The 22,988-nt window shown below is 43.7% G+C and overlaps 1 protein-coding gene across 2 annotated transcripts in view; it reads left to right on the forward strand.

Moving 5' to 3' along the window:
* The window catches only part of AXL (AXL receptor tyrosine kinase), a 190,453-nt gene that overhangs the window by 25,375 nt on the left and 142,090 nt on the right, over window positions 1-22,988 (forward strand). For both annotated transcript variants that reach the window (XM_030220148.1, XM_030220149.1), the window contains exons 2-4: window positions 8,518-8,716; window positions 14,305-14,405; window positions 14,731-14,913. In XM_030220148.1, the coding sequence (XP_030076008.1) occupies window positions 8,518-8,716; window positions 14,305-14,405; window positions 14,731-14,913 (483 nt within the window). The remainder of the gene's footprint in view (window positions 1-8,517; window positions 8,717-14,304; window positions 14,406-14,730; window positions 14,914-22,988) is intronic.

A 22,988-nucleotide genomic window follows, 5' to 3' on the forward strand; every position in this document is an offset into this window, starting at 1 on the left:
TGCCTTGTACAAATGAAGTAAAGCAACTTAAGACATTGCCAGTCTCCAAATCAAGATATTATGATCGAGAGTATCAAAGGCTGCCATGATATCTAAACCAACCAGCAAAAATCTCTGACCCTTATCAAAGCCCACTCTAATCAAATCAAATAAGGATAGTATCAAGATCTTAGTGTCATGATTCAGGTAGAATCCAAACTGATTCATATCCAAAATATGCTGCTCCAAAAAAAATCACACAGCTGATCATACACTATCTTCTCCATCACTTTTGCCAGAAAAGGCAGTGAGGTGATTGGCCTATAATTAGCCACCAAAGATACATCTGTTATTCTACTTTTCAAAACAGGTTTAACTGCACCTTTCTTCAGATCTGCAGGTACCACCCCTTCTGAAAACCATTTATTGATAATAGTCATAAAAGTGGTGCCACCAATGTGTTCAAGGACTTCACCACTGAGGGTGCACAATCATCAACTTTAGAAAAGCTGTTATTAAGTTGAGAAAATTATTTATTTATTTATTTGTTACATTTGTATCCCACATTTTCCCACCTATTTGCAGGCTCAATGTGACTTACATAGTACTGGAGAGGTGTTCACCAATTCCGGCAGAGAGACAAATATAGGTTATGTTATGGTCGAATAAGCTAGGTGTAAATCAGGGACCGTGGGAGTCGAAGAGAGGGAAGTTGTATATTGTCCAGTACGATCCTTGGTTTTGCTGTGTTGCTGGGTGTAGATATTTATGTAGGGTCGGTGGGGTAAGCCTTTTTGAACAGGCTGGTTTTTAATGATTTCCTGAAGCTTAGGTGGTCGTAGATTGTTTTCGCAGCTTTTGGCAGTGGGTTCCATAGCTGAGTACTTATATAGGAGAAGCTGGATGCATAGGTTGTTTTGTATTTGATTCCTTTGCAATTTGGGTAGTGGAGATTTAAGTATCTTTGAAATGATCTGGTTCTGTTTCTGGTTGGTAGATCTATAAGGTCTAACATGTATCCTGGGACTACACCGTAGATGATTTTGTGGACCAGGGTGCAAATTTTGAAGGTGATACGTTCTCTGATTGGGAGCCAATGCAGTTTTTCTCTGAGGGAATATCCTACCCACAGACTCACTGGTAACTACTTGAAACTCCTGCCATTGAGCACACTCATTCTTCTCTCTGGAGTGATCAATTAACAACTCTGAAGGCTCAAACTAATCAACAATCTTACTCGCTTTCTCTGCAAAGCCACGAGCAAATTTGGTATTTGATATTTGGGAATCCAACCCAAGAGACTTTCCAGGATTCCGAACCACTGTAAACAAAATTGAGAACAACTCTTTAGAGCTAGATTGGGCCTAATCTATTAACTCATTATAATAATGACATTTGGTGGTTTGTACTGTCTGTTTATACTTTACTAACTGGGAGTGAGAACTGGAGTGGAGGAGTGGCCTAGTGGTTAAGGTGGTGGACTTTGGTCCTGGAGAACTGAGGAACTGAGTTTGATTCCCACTTCAGGCACAGGCAGCTCCCTGTGATTCTGGGCAAGTCACTTAACCCTCTATTGCCACATTGAGCCTGCCTTGAGTGGGAAAGCACAGGGTACAAATGTAACAAAACAAAAAAAACTTTCTTTATGACCCTTGAGGAGAATCTTCTGTATTCCCTTTCAACCCTATGCAGACTCTGCTTTAATAGACGCAGTTCCTCAGAGACCTGGGGCACCTTATGTACTCTAACCCTATCCTTTTCAAATACAGGAGCTACCTCATCTGCTCTCTTCAAACATAAATTCCATTTTCCACCACTAAATCCACACTATCCACAGATTGTGGACCTCAAGGACTGAGTTTCAGCACCTCTGCATTAAGGCATAGAATGCTACTTACAATGTCAACACGATACGCATTAAAACATCAAAACAAAACACTCTGGAATTTACTCCCAGAGGGGCTATGTATAATTCAAGGCTACTTCTGCTTCAGGAAGCAGGTGAAAGCCTGGCTCTTCTCCCAAGCTTTTAATACATAGGGTGACTGACTACACTCATTGTGCACCTGGACTAGCTTGCTACACCCACTGTAACTTAGACCAATTCCTCAGCTTATATGGTAAGCTGTATTGTAGAAAAGCATTAGCATCAAAGCAATGTTATTTGAATATTCTAATTGTGTGCTTATTAGAAATCCTTCTTATCTGTTCCCTTCTCCGCTACTGCCAACTCCAGACTTCGCTCCTTCTGTCTTGCTGCGCCCTATGCCTGGAATAGACTTCCTGAGCCCCTACATCTTGCCCCATCCTTGACCATCTTTAAATCTAGATTGAAAGCCCACCTCTTTAACATTGCTTTTGACTCGTAACCACTTGTATCCACTCGCCTCCATCTACCCTCCTCGCCTCTTTCCTCTACACATTAATTGATCTGCTTGCTTTATTTTTTATCTATTAGATTGTAAGCTCTTTGAGCAGGGACTATCTTTCTTCTATGTTTGTGCAGCGCTGCGTACGTCTTGTAGCGCTATAAAATGCTAAATAGTAGTAGTAGTAGTAGTAATATTTCATCACTATTATGGTGACATCATATTATATCTCTGGTATTTGAATTTCAGTGCTGTTAAATGTGGATATGTTTGATCCTGTTTCATGGTAGTCCTATTATTAGGTTTCAGTTTGCTGTTTTCAAGTTTACCTCATTGATTGCATTTATATTTATACTTGGTCATTTTACTATTGTTATGCTGTTAACCACATTGTAAGTTTGATGTTAAACTGTATCTGCTGTACACCGCTTTGAGTAAATCTCTTCATAAAGGCAGTTAATAAATCCCAATAAACGCATCTTAATAAACAGCAAAGGGGACAGTGGAATGTACAGACAGATAAGACAGAGTAAAAGGAGTTTAGATAGACAAGGGTGACTAATTTAAGGAAGAGTCGCACAAGGAATCAGAAAAGGTGCAGGAAAATGATTTCAGCTACAGTACGATATGGTAAGGAAGTTTCTACAGTATGTGCTGCCGGTGTTAGTCCTTTGTGTCGGAGCCAGGCTTTCACCTGTTTCCTGAAGTACAGATAGTCTTGAGTTAAGTGAAGCCCTCCTGTGTGTTCCAGGAGCTACTCCAGCATTGTAAACTGCTTTAATATTTGTTGTGCTGAAAAGGCGGCTGAGGGGTGATATGATAGAAGTCTACAAGATAATGAGCGGACAGATGTGAGGTGTTTGTTTACATTTTCAAAAGATAATAGAACCAGGGGACACAAGATGAAGCTAGAATATGGTAGATTTAAAACAAACAGTTTTTCTTTACTCAGCGTGTAGTTGGACTCTGGAACTCGTTACCGGAGAATGTAGTGACAGCAGCTGGCCTTACGGAATTTAAAGGGGGTTTGGACAGATTCCTGAGGGAAAAGTCCATTGAACATTATTAATTTTTGTCAATTGCAGAACTATTGTTAGTAATATGTAATCAAGCAAGGTACCGGATGGTTGGAGGGTGGCCCATGTAACTCCGATTCTTAAAAAGATTCCAGAGGCGATCCGGGAAATTATAGACTGGTGAGCCTGACGTTGGTGCCAGGCAAAATGGTAGAGACTATTATAAAGAACAAAACTTACAGAGCATATTCAAAAGCATGGATTAATGAGACAAAGCCAACATAGATTTAGTGAAAGGATATCTTGCCTCACCAAATCTATTACATTTCTTTGAAGGGGGTGAACAAACATGTGGATAAAGGTGAACCAGTCAATACTGTATATCTGGATTTTCAAGAAGTTTTGACAAAGTACCTCATGAAAGACTCCAGAGGAAATTGGAAAGTCATGGGATAGGAGGTAGTGTTCTATTGTGGATTTAAAATTAGTTAAAAGATAGAAAACGGTGAATAGAGTTAAATGGTCAGTATTCTCAATGGAGAAGGGTAGATAGTTGGGTTCCACTGGAGTCTGTACTGGGACCACTGCTTTTTAACATATTTATAAATGATCTAGATATGGGAATAACTAAGTAATTTTATTTGCTGACGACATAAAGTTATTCAAAGTTGTTAAATTGCAAGAGGGTGTGAAAATTGCAAGAGGACCTTAGAGACTGGGAGACTCAGCATTCAAATGGCAGATGACGTTTAATGTGAGCAAGTGCAAAGTGATGCATGTGGGAAAGAGGAACTCAAACTATAGTTACATGATGCAGGGTTCCACATAAGGAGTTGCAGACCAGGAAAAGGATCTAGGTGACATTGTTGACACGTTGAAACCCTCAGCTCAGTGTGCAGCAGCAGCAAAGAAAGCAAATAGAATGTTGGGTATTATTAGGAAAGGAATGGAAAACCAAACTGAGGATGTTATAATGCCCTTGTATCGCTTACGGTGTGACCACACTTCGAATACTGTGTGCAACTCTGGTCACTGCATCTCAAAAACGATATAGTGGAATTAGAAAAGGTACAGAGAAGGGCAACGAAAATGATAAAGGGGAAAGATTAAAGCAGTTTGAGTTCTTTAGCCTGGAGAAAAGATAGCTGAGGGGAGATATGATAGAGGTCTATAAAATGAGTGGAGCGGAACGGATAGACATGAATAGCTTGTTTACTCTTTCCAAAAATACTAGGAATAGGGGGCACGCAATGAAGCTACAAAGCAGTAAATTTAAAACAAATCAGAGAAAATGTTTCTTCACTCAACATTATCAATAGAAATCAAACAAAATAAAACATGGAAAAGAAAATAAGATGATACCTTTTTTATTGGACATAACTTAATACATTTCTTGATTAGCTTTCGAAGGTCGCCCTTCTTCCTCAGATCGGAAATAAGCAAATGTGCTAGCTGACAGTGTATGTAAGTGAGTAATGCTTGAATGTTTTCACTTATATACACTGTCAGCTAGCACATTTGCTTATTTCCGATCTGACGAAGAAGGGCAACCTTCGAAAGCTAATCAAGAAATGTATTAAGTTATGTCCAATAAAAAAGGTATCATCTTATTTTCTTTTCCATGTTTTATTTTGTTTGTTTTCTATTTATAACCTTAAGAGTGGACTAACACGGCTACCACACTCCTTCACTCAACATGTAATTAAACTCTGGAATTCGTCGTTGCCAGAGAATGTGGTAAAGCAGTTAGCTTAGCAAGGTTTAAAAAAGTTTTGGCTATCTTCCTAAAAGAAAAGTTCATAATCCATTATTAAAATGGACTTGGGGAAAATCCACTGCTTATTTCTAGAATAAGCAGCATAAAATGGTACTGTTTTGGGATCTTGCCAGGTACTTGTGACTTGGATTGGCCACTGCTGGAAGCAAGATACTGGGCTAGATGGACCATTGCTCTGACCCAGTGTGGCTGTTCTTATGTTCTTAAATAGGCCTATGATAGAGCTATAAAATGATCATGCAAAATAAATACCCTTTCTAAACTTCGTATATCAAAAGTACTTCAAAACCTCACGTGAACATATGAAAACAATAAATGTGAATGCTCAAAGTCAGTTTGCATATCAAAATTTGACAAATTGCTATTAGTATTGTATTTTAAAGTGCAAGTTTGAAATGCTGACCATTTGCTGTGATGCATGCACAGAGATGCTTATGCCACCTTCTTAACAGCGTCGTCAATGATTTGCTGGTGCAAGGGCTCCCACTCCTCTAAGATAGCTTTGAAGTACTTTTTATTATGTGAAGTTTGCAAAGAATATTTGTTGTGCATGATCATGTTATAGCTCTATCAGAGGTATTGTGGGTGATTGCAGGGTGCCCAGGCCCTGTGTGGTGATCTATCCCTAAGGACAGCCCAATACCTTCTTTTCCTATGAAAAAGGCACTGAATATACTGCCTGAAAGGCTTCGCTTTACGCAAGACTATCTCTACTTCAGGAAGCAGGTGAAAGCTGGGCTCTTCAACCAGGCCTTTAATGGAAGAAGTAACTAACTGGTTAGTCTCACTCACACACACAAGGAGTGACTTGGGCTGCACATGCTGCAATAATAATAATAATAAAACTTTATTTATAACCCGTTATATCTTTAAAAGTCCAAGCGGGGAACAAATCAGGACATGTTTATCCACTCCTACCCTAGCTGAGATAATATTTAACCATCACTCTGACCTCATGTACAGCTTTCTTTAAATTAGTCACCTTACTTTCTAACTCTTCTTACTTTCTTACCTATCTATATGTTCCATCTTTGCTTTACCCTTCACTATCAATTAAAATGTTGTATTACGTATTGTATTGACATTGTAAATAGTATACTTGAAAATAGTATCACAATTTGCTGTAAGACTCTGACATTCATTGCCAGAGAATGTGGTAAAGGCAGTTAGCTTAACGGAGTTTAAAAAAGGTTTAGACGGCTTCCTAAAGGAAAAGTCCATAGACCCTTATTAAGTGGACTTGGGGAAAATCCACTATTTCTGGGATAAGCAGTATAAAATGTTTTGTACATTTTGGGGATCTTGCCGGGTATTTGTGACCTGGATTGGCCACTGTTGGAAACAGGATGCTGGGCTCGATGGACCTTTGGCCTTTCCCGGTATGGCAATCAGTGGCGTAGCCAGACAGCCGATTTAGGGTGGGCCCAAGGCCAAAGTGGGTGGGCCAAAAATTTCATCTCCACTCCTCCCCCTACCTGTGCCCCCCCCCCTCCAAAGTAAACAAAATACCTGTGCTGGCAGGAATCCTCAAGCCCCGCCAGCTTAAGACTTCCTCCCTGCCGAAGAACCTTTACCTCTTGGGTGGCCAGTGGCAGTGTCTGCGAGCCACAGCTGTCAGCCACTGTCTCTATCCTGCGCGTGCTCAATTTTTGCACATGTGCAAATCCTGCCTGCCCTTAATTCTTCTCCCCAGGCTCCACTTCGCTGCATCGCTCCATCGCTCCCTGCGTTCTACACGCCTGTCACTCAGCGCTGCCATTCACACAGGCAGCTGTGCTCCCCTTTGCCGCGTCCATCCGGTCCTCTCTGATGCACTTCCTGTTAGCACCAGATGGACGCGGTAGGGGGGAGCGCAGCTGCCTGTGTGAATGGCAGCGCTGCGTGACAGGCGAGAAGAATGCAGGGAGCGATGAAGCGATGCAGCGAAACGGAGCCTGGGGAGAAGAATTAAGGACAGGCAGGCAGGCTTCGCTGAACACTGCCTCCCGGACGGCTGTACCCGGCGGAGCCACGGGAGAAAAGGCAGCGACCGCATCAGTGAGCAAGGATGTGGATGGGCGGGCCTGGAGGGAAAGTGGCTGGGCCTGGGCCTGTCCAAGCCCACCCATGGCTACGCCCCTGATGGCAATACTTATGTACCCAACAGTAATCCCACAGATTGCAAGCAATAATATATTAAAGAAAGGAAACTTCAATAGCCCAGGGAGCCTAAAGAGATGGTCAACCCTTAAAAAGGCACTTATCACAGGTTTCAATCAATTCTCTGAAAACCAACTTCAACGGAAAACAACTCCTCACAGGGAGAAAAAAACCACTGAAGCAAAAAACCAGAGAAAATAATTTAAATTGCAAACTCTTTCTAGGATTAATGTTGGAGACTACACAGACTCTTAAAAGACTGTCCAAAACCTGCTGCAAGTGTATAGCAAAAAAGTTATTTTCTACTTAGCTTCTCCACCTGGGTGGTTACAGCATGGAGGAGTGGCCTAGTGGTTAAAGTGGTGGACTTTGGTCCTGGGGAACTGGGTTCGATTCCCACTGCAGGCACAAGCAGCTCCTTGTGACTCTGGGCAAGTCACTTAACCCTCCATTGCCCCAGGTACAAATAAGTACCTGTATATAATATGTAAGCCGCATTGAACCTGCCATGAGTGGGAAAGCGTGGGGTAGAAATGTAAGAAAGGCCGCGCAGGCTTCTGTTTCTGTGAGTCTGACGTCCTGCACGTACGTGCAGGACGTCAGACTCACAGAAACAGAAGCCTGCGCGGGTTGCTGATGTGCAAGGGCAGGCTTCTACATGGAATGCTGGTGGAATAGCAACATTAACATTCCATGTAGAATCTCAAATAGTAGCAACAGTGGAGGAGTGGCCTTAGTGGTTAGAGTGGTGGACTTTGGTCCTGGGGAACTGGGTTCGATTCCCACTGCAGGCACAAGCAGCTCCTTGTGACTCTGGGCAAGTCACTTAACCCTCCATTGCCCCAGGTACAAATAAGTACCTAAGCTGCATTGAGCCTGCCATGAGTGGGAAAGCATGGGGTGTAAATATATATATATATATATATCTGCTTGTAATCTTCAGTCAGGTCCAACTGCAGAAGTGGTATTCCTGTAGCACACTGCAGCTCCCCGACCAGGAGCCCCCTTGTTTCGCTTCTGCCTCAGGGGGAACTTACAACCAAGACCAGATCAGCAAGACGAAAAGATTAGGGAAGACACAGCAAAAAAATTGCAGTAAATGACTTTTGGGAGATAGGAGTGTGGGTAAATGAAGCTGACCCCTGTCATCTGTAAAGCATGAGTGTCATTAATATTTAGCCTTGCTGTCATTGCACTTTGCTGTATCATTCTAACTCGTCGAACTTTCTATTTCCAGAGAGTTTCTTCATCGAGAGCCCCGTCAACATTACCTCTTCACTTGGAAAGGATGTAAAGTTGCGCTGTGGTGTGCAGGTCAACGGCAAGCTCCCCGAGATCAACTGGCTGCGCGATGGGGAGCTCCAGGAGTTGGCTGATACCAACCAGATCCTGGTGCCCCTGAACGATGATGAGTGGATTGCTGTTAGTGAACTGAGGTACAGAAAAACCTTTACATGCTGTAGCGTTCCCCATGCTATTACTGGGGGCTTCAAAAGGAGCATGATGCTATCACCCTGATGGAGATTTCTGATTGACCAAAGGCCCCATGGCCCAATTACTACTAACAAACACTAACAAACATTTCTAAAGCGCTACTAGGGTTACACAGCGCTGTACAATTTAGAAGGACAGTCCCTGCTCAAAGAGCTTACAATCTAAAAGACAAGAGAACAATCTAAAGACAAGTGAACAATCTAGAGGACGAGTGAACAGTTAATCTGATAGGGTGGATAGATTGTGGCATTTTACATTTCTCGAGCGGTTAGGCGCCGAAGGCAGCATTGAAGAGGTGAGTTTTAAGCAGAGATTTGAAGATGGGTAGGGAGGGGGCATGGCGTATGGGTAAAGGAAGATTGTTCCAGGCATAGGGTGAGGCAAGGCAGAATGAGCGGAGCCTGGAGTTGGCAGTGGTGGAGAAGGGTACTGAGAGAAGGGCTTTGTCCTGTGAGCGGAGGTTGCGGGCAGGAACATAGGGGGAGATAAGGGTGGAGAGGTAGTGAGGAGCAGATGTTAGCAGATGTTCCCACTGTGGAGGTTGCAAAAAAGAGGAAGGAGGGATGGGGGGGGGGGGGGGAATCATGTCCAGCTTTCCAAGTATCCTGGGTACCATTATAGACTCAGCTCTACCAACCTTCCCCTACCATTGTCTAATAACAGTTCACATCAGTAGTTACCAGGATTGAGCTCAGTTACCCTTTTAGTTAAGTCTGATGAAAATTTGTTTAAGCAATGTTAGTCCATTGGGGCCATAAGGAGGAATATTTAATCCACCCTCTCCCTAACATACAAAACTTAAATAAAATTCTTCAACAGTGCAGCTTAATATAAAATAGTGCTCCCCTCCCCCATGTGATCATGGACGCACCCCTTTCCTCTCCCCTAGCCCTCACACCTCCCTTTTTCTTTACCTTCTGCCTAATCCACTGCAGTCTCAAAGTTCCTCCGTACCTCCTGTACCCTACACTCTGGGGACCTCCAATCTGCTTCCATCACCCCACTGTTCTGAATTTTTCTCCACCCATCTCAGCCAAAACTAGCGGAAGCTCCCAGCAGTCAGGGAGCAGGAGCCCACAAGCCAGTGCATATTCTGTGTCCGCTGTGACCCCACTCTTGCACATGGGTTTCTTGTTTTTTTCAACAGAATGCTTGTGAGTGTGTGTGCTCCACGTTTAGTGACAATTGCCATCACCATTTCTATCTATTCACATGGAAATTGGAGCCTCTGTAGATAGGAAAAGTTTGGACGGTGTCAAAGTGAAGACTTTTTTTTTAAGACAGGGAAGGAGGAATAATAAAATAAGTCTTGGCCTCCCTTGAGCTGTTCAGGGCCCCAAGCAATTACATCATCTGCCCATGTCTAGCATCAGCTCTGCTTTCAAAATAATGTCACACACACACAGTGAGCATTTTTCCTCATTTGTAAGGAACATTTAAGCCATCCTGAAACTGTGTCTCTGTGTGTGCATGTATAGCACAACAGTCCTCTGTACCATGATTCCTGTCACACCTGCACCACGCCTTAGATAACTGCATAAGAAAGGCAAGCAGCCAGTGAAGCTTCGCCCTGCCTGCAAGGTCTGTTCTGCCCACTGGTAACATTTACCTGCATTCCTGGTCCATTGTTCAAACTAAACCAGCTAGATAAAGTATGGGGAAGGCCTGACTTTAAAAAAAGAAATTGAACACAAAGAGGGTTTTGGAAACATCATGCTAGACTTAAAAAATTTGGCTGGCGTACTGGTGTGCACGTGATGGTTTCCAAGGCAGCACGCTTGCAAGGTGGCGGGGCAAAACAAGTGAGACAGAAATGTTAAAAATACAGGAGTCTGGGTAAGGGTTGTGTAGTCCAGCTAGTGGTCCCATGTGTCATCTAGCACAGGCTGAGTCAATTCTGGTTTGGCCCCTGCTGCATGATTAGAGACACAGTTCCATTAAAAAAAAAATCAGAACTGTACCTCCATGCAAGGAGTGTGGGTGCAACCAGGACCAGCGCAACCAACCCCAGTTGATATTAAGCCATTTGGTAACCTCCAGTTAGGGTCACTCTGCAGCCATCCAGAGACAGAACACGTTCATCATCTCCACGTCTTTAACAGAACTCCTTAACTCGCGTGCTGAGCCAAGACACTTCTGTCTAAGGCAAAACAGTAACTATGGGCCTGATATTCTGCCACACAGCGTTAAGCAGCTGGTAAGCCACTTCCAATCGCAGGATGAACTAACCCCCAGGTATTCAAAGCTGAGGCATGCATGACTCCTGGCACTGAATAGCCAGGTATGAACGCCGACACGGAAGATAACCAGGCACCGGCCAATTATTCAACCAGTGCTTGGTCAACTCGCCCCATAAAGTTAGGGCAGCTGTTTTGCTGGCTATTTTTCTGGTTAGTGGACTGAAAATTGCCGTTAACCAGCTAAGTTTCCGCTCCAGTCTAACTCGGCCCCTGAACCACCCACAAACTAGCCGGTTTTGACATGGGCAGTTAGAGGGGAGACTTAACGGCACTGTCCAGTTAAACACCGCTGAATATCCCCAGATAGCCCTGCACAAGTGATTTAAATAGCGAGGATCCTCTCTTGGCTGTTTAAATCGCTTTTTTTGTATTTTTTTTCTTTTTGTTAACCCCTATGAATTTTAGCTCCCTGTCTGAGCACCTTTCCTTTCTACCTGCACTGTTTCACTCTAACCATAATTCCCTCTGAGGACCAGATTGACATGAACAAAAAATGTTCTTTGCAGGCAAAACGTTTCATTTACATTACCCTATGAATGCACTTGCGATTATGCTATACAGTAATTTATTTATATGAGTGATATGTAATGAGATGAAACGTCATGCATTACAGAACACAGTTTAAAATGTTTTTTATTGAATGTAACATTTGTCATCTCCACTCTCCTGACTACTTTTTTGAACGACTAATTTTTAAACATTTTCTAGTAAATATAATGTTTATTAAAAGGTATGGGACAGACAGCTCCCATTTATTAATGCAACAAATGCAGCGCAGGCAGCAGGAGTGCAACATTTCATTTTCCCATCCCCCAGTACATGCACACTGAACAACCAATGTTATACTTACACAGTGGGTTTTTTCTAGCAAAAAAGGTGTCGGTACTCAAATGCCAGGCCACCCTTCAGGGGTGGGGTGATCACTGAGGGACCCACCCCACAATAGCCAGGCCCCCTGCAACTCACAGAATCTATGATAAGGCAGAATTGGTGTGTAGAGCCTGAGCTCTCATTAAAACTTGGGTACCACGGGTCTATTTTAGCAGACAATGGAAACGGTGCCGGTACTCAGTACCCCCAAGTACTCCCTCAAAAAAAGCCCTGTGCTTACACCATGTCAGCCACGGGCCATAACTGAGCAGAGCAAAAAAAGGAGAGACAAGTGAGCACATAGGCTGCCAAACTTTAGAACCCACCCCCCCCCCCCCCCCCCCCCACCAACCTACCATCTTGATCAGTCAGGGGTTCCGTCTGCCATTTTCCCTCTTCTCTGAGAGTGAGGAAATCTTCTTCTCCTGGGCCTGGAGAGGTGGCGTGATGTGATAAGTGCCTCCTGTACCGCTGCAAAATGGTATGCAGCTTAAAAGAAACTATGCTCTGATTCCTAGTCTCTTCTCATTCTTCTCTCTCTTTGCTGAGACCTGGATGGCAGGAGAAAAGCTGCACAGTTTTTCAGGCCTCAAAGGGCTTTCTGCCCTGAGTGGCTGCCCCTCTCACCCACTCCTAGTTATGGCCCTCCTTCTGAGCCTCTAGTATGTATGCAAGCCAAAGATTTTCATTTTGTTTACTTTCCCATGTCATTTACAGGATTTTTTTTTTTTTTTTAATTTTGGGGCAATGTTGCAACATCACCATCACCACTGGCTTCCAATATCCTTTCATATACCTTCAAGATTCTCACCCTGGCTTTTAAAGTCTTGCACACTGGGATCCCTTTTTACCTGTCTACCCTCATCTCCCCATATACTCCCTCACGTCCCTTACCGTTTGCTCTTTCCTTCCGCTTAACACTTCCCCCAATTCACTGCTCCAGCTTGAGTCCACTCGTCGTGCTGCTGTTTCTCCTGTATTGCCCCCTCTCTTTAGAACGCCCTTCCGCCTGACCTTCACTCTGAGCAATTTTTCCCCCAGTTCTGGACCCTTCTTAAGGCCCACTTTTTCTCCCAGGCCTTCCTTTTCTCTTCCTCTGCCTAATGTGGCCTGGCTGCCTGTCCTGGAGCAGAACTACCCCTTCCCCGACCTTTTCCCAATTTCTGAACTGTCCTATCCTTGTTTATACCTTGTTGGAGTTCCTTTCCAGCTTTATTCTCGGATATTGAATGCTGGGCTTTATCCAGGCAGGTACTGGCACTGAATATCCAGGCATACGCAGTCAGCTAAAACATAGCTGGTTAAGTGCAATATTCAGGACTTAATCAGCTAGTTACGATGAACCGTATAAATATAGAATTGTGTTTTATGCAGTCCTGTTGTACTGTTCTAGGCAAGGTATAGTGTAGCTTAAACAGCCAGCATAAACCATCCCCAAGCAGAAGCATCTCCAGCAGACTCTCAGTTCTTAAACAAATCTTCTTTATTGTAGTACTCAGAATAAACAAAGAAAATCCAGTTTACAGTTCAGTTGCTTGTAAAAGAATGGTGGCCTTCTGCCCATACAGTCTGCAACTGGCCACCTCTGAGGCAAAGAGATGGCCAGAACCTCAGCCAAGCTAAGAGGAAAAGCTGTAACACTCAAAGAAAATAAGGGGAGAGATCTCAAAGAGAAAATAAATGGGCAATAACTTGGGAAATGAACCTGGGGAGATGACTTTGAGAGATGGTGAAAAATCTTGATGGAATTACAGTAGTTTAAGGAGGGATCAGCCCCTAAAATAACTGCTGATCACAAAGGCATGCTAGCAAGATTGGGGTCTCTCATCACACAGAACAGTCTGCAGAGGGGTAGAGAGGGAGGGCTGGCCCTAGCTCACAGCCAATAGAGAAAACTCACAAGGAGTCAATCACAGGAACTACAAACTATAGGAAAAGCAGTCTTAACACACAGTGCTCCTATTACACAGACAATGCAATTAAATACAGATAATACTCATATTAAATATGCATCACAATATACCCTGCCTCAATGAATATGGGGGCAGAACACCTATTTATGCGGTTATCTTAGCTAGTTAAAGGCTGAAGTTTGGCACATAACCAGATCAGTGCCGACTTGGTTCCCAGAATGCCCACAAAGTAGCTGGTTTCAACTTGGGGCATTAACTGGGCATTTTCAGCAGCACTGTCCATTAAGTGCCTCTGAATATGCCCAGTTGGACCCGGACAAGTAATTTAAACGGGCAGGAGCTGTTTCTGGCTGTTCAAATCACTTTGAATATCGATCCCATAGTTCAAAGCAAACAAATGTGAAATGGTATGGTAAATGTTATTGGCATGTCCCATGTTGTTTCCTAGTGTGATGGACAAGTAGAAGATTTGTAATTTGCTCCTACATCATCTGTTTCCTTTCCCAGTATTGAATCGGTGCAGCTGTCAGATGCTGGGGCTTATCAGTGTGCTGTCTTTGTCAAAGGAGAGGAGATTCTGTCTCGGGAAGGCATCCTGAAATTGGAAGGTAACTGCTTGATCATTTCAGTACACACCTGCTGTGGGGTGCTATATTGGGGCCTCTTGTCCAGCACCAGACTGGCTACGTGGCTGCTTGATCCAATGATGATATTTTTGCTATGGAATTGAAGGGAATCCAAAGGTCTTCTAGGGACTTGAGAAAAACAGCACCACTTCAAAGAGCTAGGTCAAAAATAGGGACGCCAATGGGCTCCATGTCATCTGGGACAGGCGAAAGCAGCCCCGGTGTTCACTACCATTACATCTATGGAACTTGTACTCACCAATTTTCTGTTTGGAAACTTAAAATTCTCTCCTCTTCATGCTTCTAGGTCTCCCGATCTTTTTGGAGGAACCCCAGGATCTGCATGTTTTAGCCGATCTGCCCTTTAACCTCAGTTGTAGCGCTCAGGGGCCCCCAGAGCCTGTATGGGTAGTCTGGCTTCAGAATGGAATGCAACTGAACTCGCTAATGGACCCCCTGTCTCAAGCACCTTCAGTGCTAACCGTCAATGGTAAGTCAAAAGGAAACACAGTGGGGACAAGGGAAGGAATAATGAGACATAGTGCCACATTTAGGAGAAGTATTCAACCCTATCTAACCAGTACACAGAAAAAGCATTGAAAGCATTTCAGGAAACAAAAATAGCATTATCTCATCTCTCTAGTTCTATCACACTTTTGGGTTTAGCGAGATCCAGTATTAGGGCATTGCAGGTCTTCCAGAATACAGAAGTCTGTCTTATATCTGGTCATTTACGTGTTCAACATATTTCTCCGATATTGATGGATTTCCAATGGTTGCCAGTAGAAATGAGAATTAATTTTGAAATTTTGCTGCTAATTCATAAGGCATTTAAATCTGAATCTGATGGTTATTTGAGAACGGTTCTAAGACTTATCAACTGACTAGGTCCCTGAGATTGGAAGATGCTTGATTATTAGCTATTCCAGCTTTGCGGAAAATTCACTTTGAAGAAACAAGGCAAAAGACTTTTCTATTGCAGGTTTGGCAAACTTCTTGTTTCCTCTTTATGGCCGACGCAAAGGCCTTGAAGTTTGAATGTTGCTCAAAAGGTAACAAAAATTGTTCTGACTTCTAATTTATTTAAAAGCATTTATAGGCCACATAACATTCCCATATGCCATACAACAAACTTAGGGGGTCTTTGCCTAAGGCGCGCTCATGTTTTTGGCGTGCGCTAAAATTGGGCATGCACTAAACGTTAGAGACGTCCATAGGAATGCATTGGCATTTCTAATGTTTAGCGCGTGCCCGATTTTAGTGTGCGCCAAAAATGTGAGCATGCCTTAGTAAAAGACCCCCCATAAGAAATAACAACAGGACAAACAGAACAAATACAGAGATAAACAGTCAGTGTGCAGGTCTGTAGGCCCATGTAAACGAACAAGCCTCAACCAATTTCCAAACTTCAGGTAGTCTGAAGGGAAGATGCACTAAAGTTAAAGCCCTTCCCTTACCGAGTCCCTTAGCGAATCGGTAAGGAACGGACATGCAAAGGAATGCAAAGGAACGGGCAAGGAAAAGGCATGCAAATGAGCTGCTCGTTGTAGCTCACTTGCATTCTCTATTCCATCGTTATACAGTCGGCCGGTCGAGCATGCGCAGAGCAGCCAAGCATTATGCTGGATGCTCTGCGCCTGCCAAGGACGTCCTTTATGGGCGTCCCTGATGAGCACTTGGCTTTCTTTTTTTTCCCTTCGCTGCAGAAGACAGATTGGAAGATATAGAGAATAAACAACCTATTCCAGTGGTTTATTTCCACAATGAATATTCATGAGAGATTTACATGCAGTGGAGGCAGTGGATGCAAATGTCTCTCACGGATATTCATTATGGGTATCCTTAAAATCTCCTGGCTGAGCTGCCTCCGGGATCAGGTTTGGGAACCCCTGCCCTATTCCATTCTCTCAAATCTAGGTGAACCTGCCTAAGCAGTGGGCCATAATTAGCATCATATAAACCATCAGCAGTTGCAGTAACCCATACTCCAAAATATTTAAGAGAGTGAGATATCCATTTAAAGGGAAAGGTATCCTGAAGATGCAAGAGCTCCGCAGGTAAAAGCGTGAAATTCAGTACCTCAGTTTTGTCAGTACTCGCCTTGAAGCCAGACACCTGACCTTAACGCTATATCTCTCGAATAAGTACTGGCAAAGACAGCAGAGGATGGGACACAGAAAGGATCACATCGTCGGCAAACAAACTTTATGATGCACCGACCCTATCGGAACCCCTCTTATACCTGAACAGTACCATATCAGTTGCACAAAAGGTTCAATAACTAATGCAAACAGCAACGTAGACAAGGGTCACCTCTGTCTTGTACCTCTACCTAGCTCAAATTCCTCTGTATATTCCCCATTGAGTTTAATACTTGCCTTAGGCTTGGTGTTTAATGCCTGCGAACAGGAACAGAAAGCCGGACCTGCTCCAAATTTCCACAACACCACAAATAAAAAGGGTCAGTGCACCCTGTCAAAGTCTTTTCAGCATCCACTGCCAAATGTAAAGCAGGAAGTTTAAGAGTGCATTGTCTCCACCAGATGTAATATCCGCTTAATATTGTCCATAGTCTGACAATCCGGTACAAAGCCTGATCAGGCAGATTGAGTGTCAACTGAGAAGCCAACAACTTAGCCAAAAGCTTTAAATCCATATTAATAAGGCAAATAGGTCTATAGAACCCACCTCCCCAGTTTACACAAAATAGTGGTACCAGTCACATTACCATGCGATCGAACAATCGCCCCAGTCCACAATGCATTACAATATCTTGCCAGTACTGGAGCCAGGGAGACACCAAAAAGCCATCCAGCCCCGGAGCCTTACCCCAAGGCACAGCCTTAATTGTATCTTCAATCTCTGATGCAGTAATCTCGTCATCCAAACGATCCTGCACTTCAGAAGGGTAAGTCAGCCCCCTCTAAATACTGCGCGATTGCACTCTCTGAGGTACCATCTTCACTAGCAAATAACTGCTTATAAAAGTCAACAAAATGCTAATGTATATGCTCAGATTTATAAAGTGTACCGCCCTTCCCACTCTGGAGTTTCACTATACGATACAGATGCTGCCTCACTAATAACTTTCCAGATCTATTACCCAATTCATAGAAACTTTGCTGAGTGTGACGTAACTTAAATTCAATGTCTGTCAAACAGAGAGACTGAAGCTCATCCCATAGACCATCTAATTGCTTCCTATCTGCTTGCCCAAGAGACTGCTGGGTTCTACTCTCCAACCCTCCGACCAAAGCAACAAAGCTTGTTCCCTCTACTGTCTCTCCCTTTTCTTCCTGGAGCCCCAATTAATGAGTCCCCATAACACAACTATTAAACCTTCCCATAATATAGAAGGGTGTACACCTCAGGAAGATCATTTATACTGTAAATATTGATCTAATTCCCTGTCCAAGTCCTCCCAGACTCTCTGGTCCTGTAACACTCTCATTCATTCTCCAAAACACGTGACCCCTCCGGGAGCCCACACAAGTGAAAGCATACCACACTGGTGCATGGTCTGACCAGGTGGCCACTCAGTTTCATTTAATTTATTATAATTTGTATACTGCCTTTATCCAGAGCGGTGAACAACTCAAACATACATAATAAAACATATAAAGCAATGAACATCAAAAATAATACTATTTTTAGTAATAATAGTAATGTAATAATACTATATTGCTATCCTGAGATCTGTCAACCAAAAAGAATCTCTAAGCAAATAATCCAAACACACATAACTATTAACTGCAGAGCAAAACAAAAATTGCTTCCCCTGCTGATGGTGAATACGCCACAGATCAGAAAGACCAAAATCCTTAATCAGCTTACTGACTAGACACCTCTCTCACCCACCTGGATGACCAGGCAGCCTATCCACAGCAAAATTCAGTGTAAAATTACACATCGAGTGATGAAATATTTTCTCTGGTTTATCTTAAATTTACAATACTTAGCTTCATTGCATGTCCCCTAGTCCTAGTATGTCTGGAAAGAGTAAACGAGCGATTCATATCTACCCGTTCCACTCCACTCAGTATTTTACAGACCTCTATCATATCTCCCCTCAGTCGTCTCTTCTCCAAGCTGAAGAGGCCTAGCCACTTTAGCCTTTTCTGATTCATTTTCGTCGCCCTTCTCTGTACCTTTTCTAATTCTGCCATATCTTTTTTGAGATGCTGTGATCAGAACTGCATATTCATCGGCACTTAACTGGTTATATCGGAACTATCCGCTAAACTGTAACCTGGTGATTTTGTGAGCAGTCCAGGGGTGGAGTCAACACTTATGCGGTTAAGGGCCAATATGCAGCATTTAACTGCCTAATTTAAGTGGCCAAATCAGTCTGCATAAAACACAGCAGAGGCGTATGTAGACCTGCCATTTTGGGTGGGCCCAGAGTTAACCTGGATGGGCCCTTCCCACCCCCACCCCCACCCCTACCCCTGTACATACATACAATATAGTGTTTTTTTTTTATGACCTGACGTCTGCCCATTTCTCTCTGAACCCCCTCCCCCGGTCCTACCTCAGAGCCGTTGCCCATTGCAATTCCTATAGGCAACCTGCGCCAGCCCTGCAGGCTTCTCTCTACCACATTCCCACCAAAAAAACAAGAAGTGACATCATTGAGGGCAGGACATGATAGAGAGAAGCCTGCAGGGTCGGTGCAGGATGCCGCCAGCAGTAGCTCTGAGGTAGACTGGGGGGGGTGGGGGGGTAGAGAGATGGGCAGATGCCAGGCCACGAGTGGAGAAGAGGGAGAGAGAATAGTGAGGCGCTACCACTGAAGAGTTTTGGGGGCTTCATGGGCTGCTGACTGGGTGGGCCTGAGGCAAGAATGGGTGGGCCGGTGTCCACCCAGGCCCACCCTTAGCTACGCCACTGAAACACAGTCCTGTCTTTGTGGTGTTGCCTAGGCGGTTAACTGCTGAATATCACACATAAGCCATAAGAGATAGTCGGCCACATAAACTGAAATATTCAGCGCTCGTACCTGGACATGGCCCTGCATTGAATATCGGGGCATGAAGCTGGCAGCGGCTAAAAAAAAAACACTCATTGCCACTGGCTGAATATTTATCTCCTTTGTTTATTTTCCTTTATGGTTTTCCATGGATTGGAGTAGAAGAACCCCAGCCACTGTTGCCAGGTCACTAGCTCTTGGCTATTACCCTGTTCCTTTTCCCGCTCTGAGTCCCTAGAGCTCCGTATGCCTTGCTATCTTCTCTGAATATGGGCATGCAAGCTGGTCTCCATTTGGCCACATGTTTTTATTTTTTTTTTTAAACTATTTAAAAAGGCATTAGGTATGCCTGGCAGCAGGGCGTACATTAAGGAGGAGAAGTTGAGGGGAGAAAAAGACTCTTTAGTCTTCAGCTTTTAGAGGCCTGCTTTGCTCTGTGAGCGTGGGAACGCCATAAGAAAAACAACTAGGAGAAAGGAACCCTTTCATCGCCAGCTGGAATGCTCCCTAGCTGACTTCTCCAGAGGCCGCTCTAACCGTACTCAAAACAAGAGCTGTCTGCCTCTTCTAGAGAGATTCCCGTTCAGGTTCCTCCACTGCAGCAGTGAATCTCCATCTCAATCAGGTGTTGCTGTCAAATTTGTAAGAGCTTCACAACATATGAGTGCTGTTCAAATGGGATATACAGGGTGAGGCAAATGAAAAGTACCTCTACCCCACCCTTTTTTTTTTCCGCAGTTTCCTCAGCAACTGCTTTGAATTTCAATGAGACTTATTTAGTCATCATACTTGGGTATTACTGTTAGACATTTAAGTATCGTAAGCTGTGTTGATGTTACTGACATTTTAGTTTACTACCTAGCAATTTTTGCTCGTTAAAATTATTCAAGCAATACAATTAACAATGTGTCAGAATTTTGCGGTCCCGTCGACAAATTTTCTTCACACTGCTGAGCTTCCTGTTCTTGAGGTGATACTCAGCCACTATCACCTTTGCTCCGGAACATTGTTCACACAGTGTTTGGATTCTCATTTTGTCCGCTACCGACACCTTATCCGTGATTACCACTCTGATTTGAAATGCTTTTAAAGAAATTATCTGTAAATTGTCATATTATCAAATACAAATTATTCAAATCATTGTTTACCAAAGTCTATATCGCTGTTACATCATTAACAGTAAGCTGGTACCCTGTTTTTTTTTTTTTTCCAAATAGAGGTAGTTTTACAGTGCGAACATTTTTGAACGTGCGACAATCAATAGGTGGTCATTCTAAAAAGTCTGTAACTTCGCCATGTGTAAAGATGTTACTCAGCACATAAACGTAGACAATAACGACAAAGCTGTAAAGTTTCATATTGCAATTCCAAGCAGTTGCTGAGAAAACAGCAAAAAAAAAAAAAAACAACAAACTCTAGTGGGGGAGGGGTTACTTCTTTTTTTTGCCTCACCCTGTATGCAGTGGAAAGATACCTGATTATTGTTAACTATCAAGGCCTTTCTCAGTTTAGAGGCCTGAATAGCAAAGGGGTTGGCTGGAGCAGAAAGGAAAAGGCAGCTGTAAACCATAGTGGGGGGAGGGGGGGATGCGTGAAGCTGGATCAGGGTTCTAGTGACCATCCTTGAGTTCTGAGATGGCAGTTTTTATTTGTGGTTTCAGTAGGGTTACCATCAGTGGCGTACCAAGGGGGGGGGGCGGTGGGGGTGGTCCGCCCCGGGTGCACGCCGCTGGGGGGTGCCGCCCGCCTGCCGGCTCTTCGTTTTCATGCTCCCTTTGCCCCGGAACAGGTTACTTCCTGTTCCGGGGCAGAGGGAGCATGAAAACGAAGAGCCGGCGGGCACGCGGCACCCCCCCCCCCCCAGCGGCGTGCACCCAGGGGGGAATCTTTCGCCGGGGGGATCGGGGGTTCTTTCGCCGGGGGGGGGCGTCATGCTGTTCGGGGGGGGGGGGGCGCTGCACCCGGGGGGCAGGGCGCATCGGCGATCCGCCCCGGGTGTCAGCCCCCCTAGGAAAGCCACTGGTTACTATATTTGTGGAGACAAAAAAGAGGACAGAAAATATAAAAATGGTTGCTACCTTTGCTAAAGAAATGTTTAATTGTAGTTAATGAACACACTTCAAACAGTGACTTACTTACATTACAGCAGTAGACATTCTACTTTTCAAGAACTTCTGGGTTTGAGTTTTTGGTCACAGGCACATAAAAGAAAAAGAGGACATTTCCCTAAAAATTAAAAATCCTGTAGGACATACCTGAAGATGTCCAAAAAGAGGACATATAGAGGCATATTTTCAAAGCACTTAGCCTTCCAAAGTTCCATAGGTTTCTATGGAACTTTTGAAGGCTAAGTGCTTTGAAAATATGCCTGATGGTAACCCTAGGTCTCAGTATATGTTGGGGTATCCTACCAGACTGGACTCCCTGCTGGATTTGTTTTATTTGTTACATTTATATCTCGCTATGGGGTCCTTTTTGCTAAACTGCATTTGGGGTTAACATGTATCTAACACAGCTTAAAATGGCAACCTGTGGGACCCGCTAAGGCATCTTGTGGTAATTTTGTTTTAGGGAGTGTGTCAGGGGGGGTGAAGAGTGGGCATTCTTGCACTAAGCTACATTATTGCACGCTAACTGGTTAGCGCACTGATAGCGCGTGAGCCCTTCTGACACACAAAATGGTGGCAGTAAGGGCTCATGCAGTAAATTCTTTTTAATGGCCATGCATTAATAGCAACTTTAGTGCATGGCCATTAATGCAAAAAAATACAAAAAGGCCATTTTCATGGCTGTGATAAAGAGTCTTTGCACACAGGAAAGACCTACGTAAGGGCACGCTAAGGCCATTTTATACCGCAGCTTAGTAAAAGTGCCCCTAAATGGGTTAATAATAAATCTGAGACCGTGAACTGCACGGGTCAGTGGCCCAAATGGCAGAAGGTTTGGGGGTGGAGCCTCTACAAATCAGACAATGATTCAATGGTGGGTCCATGTCCAGATTTCATGCAACAATACTCAATTGAAGACATAGTAATCTTTTAGAATTCTTTTATTTTTTTTCACATTTGGTATCTGTTTTTTTTCTTTCTAAATTTCTTCCTTTTTTTAACAAAGGAAGCTTTCATTTTTTTTTCTTTTTGAGTCAGTTGGGGGGGGGGGGGGGGGAGTCCTTCAATTTTTGGGCTTCTTCAATCCCGCTCCTTAGCCCAGTGAGCTGACTTGAAATTGCAGAAGGGGAGGAGGGAAGTGATGGGTGAGATTATTTTGAAGGGATCTTTTTAGCATTCTTTGTTCTCTGGCGCTTTCTGTGATTTATGAAAGAGCTTTTGTGACCACAATGGAACGTTCAAGATAGCAAGAAGGGGAGGGTGAAGGGAGAGAGGCAAAAGTCATATCACTCATTAGAACATGGGAAGAGAAACAGAATCGATCCAACATATGTGGTGTTTGCAAATACAGCCTGTGCCTGGCTGTTGTGGAGAATTTTCCAGTTTAAACCATTTTTCTCTTTGGCAGAGGTTGACTGTTGACGTAGACAAGCAGAGGTTGACTGTTGACGTAGACAAGAGTGCTTTTCAGAAGTTGATGAGATGTCG

This window comes from Microcaecilia unicolor, chromosome 11 (assembly GCF_901765095.1).
Source record: "Microcaecilia unicolor chromosome 11, aMicUni1.1, whole genome shotgun sequence".
NCBI lineage: Eukaryota > Metazoa > Chordata > Amphibia > Gymnophiona > Siphonopidae > Microcaecilia > Microcaecilia unicolor.